The sequence below is a fragment of the Peromyscus californicus genome, unplaced genomic scaffold (genome assembly GCF_007827085.1).
Source record: "Peromyscus californicus insignis strain IS unplaced genomic scaffold, ASM782708v3 Scaffold_5__1_contigs__length_169319896, whole genome shotgun sequence".
Taxonomy (NCBI): domain Eukaryota; kingdom Metazoa; phylum Chordata; class Mammalia; order Rodentia; family Cricetidae; genus Peromyscus; species Peromyscus californicus.
The window spans coordinates 63,124,471-63,130,470 of record NW_026294573.1 but is presented as its reverse complement, the minus strand read 5'-3'; the positions used below and the strand labels follow the sequence as shown (position 1 = coordinate 63,130,470).

At 40.4% G+C, this 6,000-nt stretch overlaps 1 protein-coding gene across 3 annotated transcripts in view; it reads left to right on the top strand.

The window, feature by feature from the left end:
* Nucleotides 1–320: 320 nt before the first annotated feature.
* Nucleotides 321–6,000, top strand: part of Focad (focadhesin) — a 287,598-nt gene continuing 281,918 nt past the window's right edge. For all 3 annotated transcript variants that reach the window (XM_052717956.1, XM_052717954.1, XM_052717955.1), the window contains exons 1-2: nucleotides 321–409; nucleotides 3,218–3,292. In XM_052717956.1, coding sequence (XP_052573916.1) covers nucleotides 353–409; nucleotides 3,218–3,292 — 132 coding nt within the window. In that variant the 5' untranslated portion in view covers nucleotides 321–352. The remainder of the gene's footprint in view (nucleotides 410–3,217; nucleotides 3,293–6,000) is intronic.

Here is a 6,000-nt window from a genome sequence, read left to right as displayed (position 1 = left end):
AAGAGGATTAGCTTTTAAGTATGTGGCTAAGATTTGAGGTTACAATAATTTTTTAAAGGTTCCTTTATATGAATTCATCTTTTTCAGGATTAACTTGTGGAAAAACACCAAGAGTTGTTGGGCACTTTTAATTTATTTATCAATGATATTTTTGAGTGCTGAAGTGGCCAACAGCAAAGGTTATGCTAAGAAGTACCTGCAGGGGTCCATGTTTCATTTCCTTTGTTGTCTTTTAAAATTACTTTCATACTATTAGAGGAATAATTGGTTTGAACTACATTGCAATTAGAGGGTTAATAAATCTTTTGTTTTGATTACAGAAGCTGTTTATATACATGTGGGGGAAGCAACAATGTCAGATGATATCAGGAAAAGGTTTGATTTTCCAAATTCTCTTATCCAGTCACAGGTAATTTTTATTTATTTTTATTACATGGTAATCAATGAACCCTTTTGGTGAACTGTAAATTGAACTTTGTATTTTCACATAAAATATTTTCTTCTATTCATAGCTTATTTTAGTAAGCAACTTTTGTATGAGCTAATAAGTCTATTTGAATTAGAAAAACTAATATTTAAAATTGTTCAATTTCAGCCTCTATTTATTTCATGTTTTCCCCCTAGAAATAATATAATCTTGATTATCAATTTCCTGAATATGGTTATTTTTTGCCTATGTTTAATAATCGGGAACAGAGGTAGATGGTTTTATATATCTCCATAGAGTCTGAAGGATTAATATTTAAAAAGATATATTCTACCTCTCTACAGCTATTAAGAATACTAGATTTCATAGTAATGATATTTAATAATTAAAACATTCTGGATTAATGTAATATATACCTGCTGAGATAGGAAATTGGGATAATTTAATTTACAGAGCTTTTCAATAATTAAGACAAGTGGTTAAAGTGATGGTGGTTTTTTTAGTTAGCTGCTGGCTAAGTAGAAACATTCTGCTACATCTAGGTACCATAAAAGCTTACTGTCTCCTCTTATGTGTAAAGCTAAACAGCCAGTGTAACCTGGACAACGTGTGGATGCTTTCAGCGGTTGCCTTTGGAGATGCCTGCTGTGGGAATTGACTTAGCTGGGAAGTGGGGAACCCTTCCATGAGGAATAGAATACTCCTTATGCACGATTCCCTTCTACCTGGCTGGGTTGGAGTCATATCCTGCTCTGTGCAGCACAGGCCCTTCCCCCGAAGAAGACGAAGAAGATACTATCCACAATCTCCATTTTTCTGTACCTGGATAACCTTTATTAGCATAAATAAAAAGGAAATGCTAATGTGTATTATTGTTAAATGAGGCAAAAAGTATGTCTGTTTTATATACTGTAGATTGTCTATTTCAATCCTGTTATGGAAATGAAGTAGCAGGGTAACAATGCATCCCATGTGTAGGTGTTTCAGAGCCATATAGCCTAGTTAGGCTAGTATCTCTGATGTTTTAAAAGATGACTAGGAAAGCAGATTAGAGAAATACAATCTCCTTGGGAGTGGGAAGATGTGTAACATTCAGTCTATATTCTTTTAGTCCTTTTTCTAAGTGTGGAAAATAGCTTTTTTGTGTGTCTCTTGCATTTCCTGGTGGGTCTTAGGTTCCTACGATTGTGCCCTGTCCTTATGAGTGACATACCAACTGTTCTCTTTTAACCACTGCTTTGAGATAGAACCACATTCCGTTGATTGACACACAGCCTTTTCGCATGTTGGAAATCATATGGCATGTAGCAGCTGCTGAGAGCGGCTGAACTGCAGTGGGTACTGCGTGCACATTTGTGAACTTGTCCATTATTTTCTAAATGAGTCCAGAAGGTTCTCTGATTAATCCAAAATTAAATTTCAAATTATAAGTAGCACTGGATACCATAGATTAATTGGTACCCATTTTTATTTCTTAGTGATGGGTAAAATAATGTTTGCATCTTTTCAGCTGGTGGACAGATATTCAATGACATATGTGGTATGGTTTGTGGAATAGGAACTCAGGCTTCTGATTGGTCTTCAGTTTTCTTACCTTTGGCAAGGAGGTACTAGACAGCAGATTGAACTACAGTTTGTCGTTATGTGAGTGATTTCTTTCACAAAACTCAAGTGTTGCGGTCTTAAATCATCTGAACATCTGAATGTCTGAAGCATCTGTGCACATGTGCATGAAGGGAGCTTTTCTAGAGATTTTGTGTAATTGACAGCCGTTTCCAGCACTATTGTAAGTGGTTCCAAGTGCAGGATGTACAGTTGTAGTAGTGAAAATTTCCTCAGCTGTGCACAAATGGTTGTGATTTTTGCCAGCCAATTTTCTGTCAGTCAGGGGTGAGTGCTGGGTAGTCCAGAAGAACTAGGCACCTGTCGCTGAGGCAGTGGGAGGTAACATTTATGCAATCAACTCTTCTAGACTCATTTTGGGCTCTTTGATTGAAGCAGGATGTGGGAAATTTTTGGAGATTTGTGGGACTGAAAACCTAATCAAGACCTAAAGCCTATGAGAGAAGGGGTCAATAAAGTAGGGCCATGAGATGGCTCAGTGGGTAAAGACACTTCACTAAGCCTGAGGGTGACCTGAATTCGATTCTGTTGGCCCACGTGGTGGAAGGAGAGAATTGACTTCTGCAAGTAGTCTTCTGTCCTCCACATGTGGGCTGTAGCATGCACATGTAAATGAATGCAAAAACACCAGAAGAAATGAAAATCATACGGTCTAGAGGAGGAAGAACAGGGTAGAGGAGGAGGGAAGAGGTACTTTGAGGTCTGTATGGGCTGTATCCATAAAAATAAGGTTGACTTTTTCTCCATTTTTCACTAAGTACATCATGAAACATGACGGATTGCATTTAGATAAAAAGAAGATTTTAAAGACTAGGGGTTTTTGTTCATGGTTTAATGGATTATGTAATTTCAAATTATCTTTAATATTAGTTGACAGGAATTTGAGCTAAGAGTTGACAATTTGACATGTGAAATATGGTTAGTTTATTGCTGATACAGGATAAATTGCCTGCTTTGAAAGTTGTTCTGAAGATTTGGGTTACACATGTGGAGTGCCTCATCCAGTGCTTTCTACAGGGCACACAACAAAAGGGACTTTTGTTTTTTACCAGTTGACAGCTTGGCTTGCTCCTACATGCAAATGAGTATGGTGTTGATTGCTTTTAAATGCACTCTTTGGAAAGAACTTCTGAGTGAATATGTTCATTAACTTGTTTGTTCTTTTAGGCTGTAGGTCATCTTATTGCTGCTGTCCTAAAAGAACATGGCAGTTCAGAAAAGATACACCAAACCACAAACCAGGTCTGTGTTTAACTTTGTTTTATGTGTGTGTGTCCCGCTGGTTAGCTTTTTGTTAAACTGACACAAGCCAGGATCATCTGAGAATAGGGAACCTCAACTGAGAAAATGCACCCATTAGATTCGCCTGAAGGCACCTCTGTGAGGCATTTTCTTGATTAATAATGGATGTGGGAGAGCTCAGCTCACTGTGGGAGGTGCCACCCCTGGGCAGGTGGTCCTGGGTTGTGTCAGAAAGCAGGCTGAGCAAGCCAGGGAGAGTAAACCCGTAGGCAGTGTTCCTCCACAGCCCCTGCTTCAGTTCCTGCTTCGAGTCTGTACTCTGATTTTTCTTCATGGTGGACTGCAAGCTGTAAGCTGAAATAAACCCCTTCCTCACCTGGTCGTTTTTGGCTGCTTATCACAGCAGTAGGAAGCAGACTAAGACATCTTGCTTTCATTTTGTCTAGAAACTTCTGTCTGCTTGGCCACACATACCTTGTTTCCCTTGTAGTTCAGTTCACTGTGGAGATGATCTTGAACTCAGAGGAATTTGCAGACAGATCTTACCCGCCTCCTTTTCCTTTCCCTTCCGGCCCGTTCCCTTTCCCTCTCCCTCCATCTTCCGTTTCCCACTTCCTCCCCCTTCTTTTCTTCCCCCTTTTCTCCTTGTTGTGTCGTGTGTTTATTCTGTAACATTCTTTAAACTTGGCCATTTGTGACTACCTCCAGGATGACACAGGGAAGGGTGAAGAGGGCGTTTCCATCACTATTGGTGATGAGGGAGGGCATTCTAGAGAAGGTGGCAGAATTACTCCCTTCTTTAAGCACTAGAGAAAGTGAACACAGAGGCTGTGTGTGGGTGTGGGAGATTTCTCATGCTTCAGCTCAGCCCTGAATGTGAGTTCTAAGTTGGAAAGGCGTCAGTGTTGCCAGTTGGAGCTGGAAGAAAGCTCCCCATCCCCACACAGAGGAGGTGAGTACCCAGAGTTGAATCAGTTCCTGAGTGCCGAGACAAACCAGCTGGGCTTTGGCCACTTGCCATTGTATATTTCGACTTGCTAGATGGGAACTTGCTAGGCACAGGTGCCTGTGTATAAAGTGCAGAAATGAGAAATTTCTTTCCTCCAACACAAAGAAATTGATTTCCCTTTCTTTACTTTCTCTTCATTACATGTGAGTATGTATGTGTGTATTTTTGCATGCCTATGTGCCTCAGCGTGCCTTTGTGTGTCGGAGGACAGCTTGTGAGAATCTGCTTTCTCCTTCCACCTTGTGAGTCCTTGGGGTTGAACTCATGTCGTCAGATTAGACAGCAAGCACTTTTGTTGGCTGAACCACACAATCTTTATGATTAGCCACTCTACATCATCTATCTTTACAGTGCCTGTCGATATCTGGAAGAAAGTGTAGTGGTATGTTTTATTAATTGGCATTTACCTAGTGTTTGTAATAGTCATGTAAATCAGGTTTCCTGAGAACCTTGATCCCAATTCTGCCTGTAATCACATTATGTACTCTGAGAAGATCTAGTGATTTTACTTAAATTGCCAGGATTTATTGAATGTTAAACCCTTTTAACTAAATGTTTCTTCTTCTACTAATAAATGAATGCCTACCTCCACAAAGACACAGTACCATCTTAGGCGAGTTTATTCATTCATTTATCTTACTTTTCCGACTTGATAATGGAATAATGGCATTTAGGACCCTGGGCTATTGCGAAAACAAATTTTCTTCTGAATACAAGGGGAAACAGAATATAAATATTTCCTTTCTACAGTAGCTGACTTTTAACTCTATTGTTCTTTAATAGTGGGGTCTTGGACTGCAGAGGTTTTCATTAGCTACAGAGGAAGTGCAGCACTGTGCTGTTCACCTCAGTGGGAGTGAGAGACTAATTTTTCCTTGAATTGTTCCTTCTCCTTTGTAGTTTGGTGTGTGGTGTGTGAGATGGTGTGGTGTATAGGTGTATGGTGTGTGGGGTGGTGTGTGGTGTGGTGTGTGTGTGTGTGTGTGTGTGTGTGTAGTAGGTATGTTGTTGTTGTTTGTTTGCTTTTGCTCTTTTGAGGGGCCTGCCACCCAGCTCCCAAATAGATCACACATGAAGGCTTATTCTTAATTATTAACACCGGGCCTTAGCTTGGCTTGTTTCTAGCCAGCTTTCCTTAACTTATATTATCTCGTCTAACTGTGGCCCTGGGCTTTTTCCATTCTTTTGCTTCTGTAAATCTTACTCTGTGGCTTGAGCGGCTGGCCCCTGGAGTCCTCCTCCTCCTTTGGCTCCTACTCTTTCTTCTTCCTCCTCTCAGATTTCTCCCTCTATTTATCCTCTCTGCCTGGCAGCCCTGCCTATTTCTCTCTCCTGCCTCGCTATTGGCCATTCAGCTCTTTATTAGACCATCAGGTGTTTTAGACAGGCATAGTAACACAGCTTCACAGAGTCAAACAAGTGCAACAAAAACAAAAGTAACACACCTTAAAATAATATTCCACAACGTGGTGTAGTATATCTGTGGTATGTGTGTGTAGTGTGGTGTAGTATGGTGTGTGTATTTGTGGTATGGTGTGGTGTGCATGTGGTGTGCGTGTGTGTGTGTTTTGTGTATGTGTGGTATGGTGTGGTGTGTGGTGTGTATGGGTGGTGTGGTATGTTTGTGTGTGTGTGTGTTATATGTGTGGTGTGGTATATGTGTGTGGTGTGGTGTATGGGTGGTGTGGTGTATGGGTGG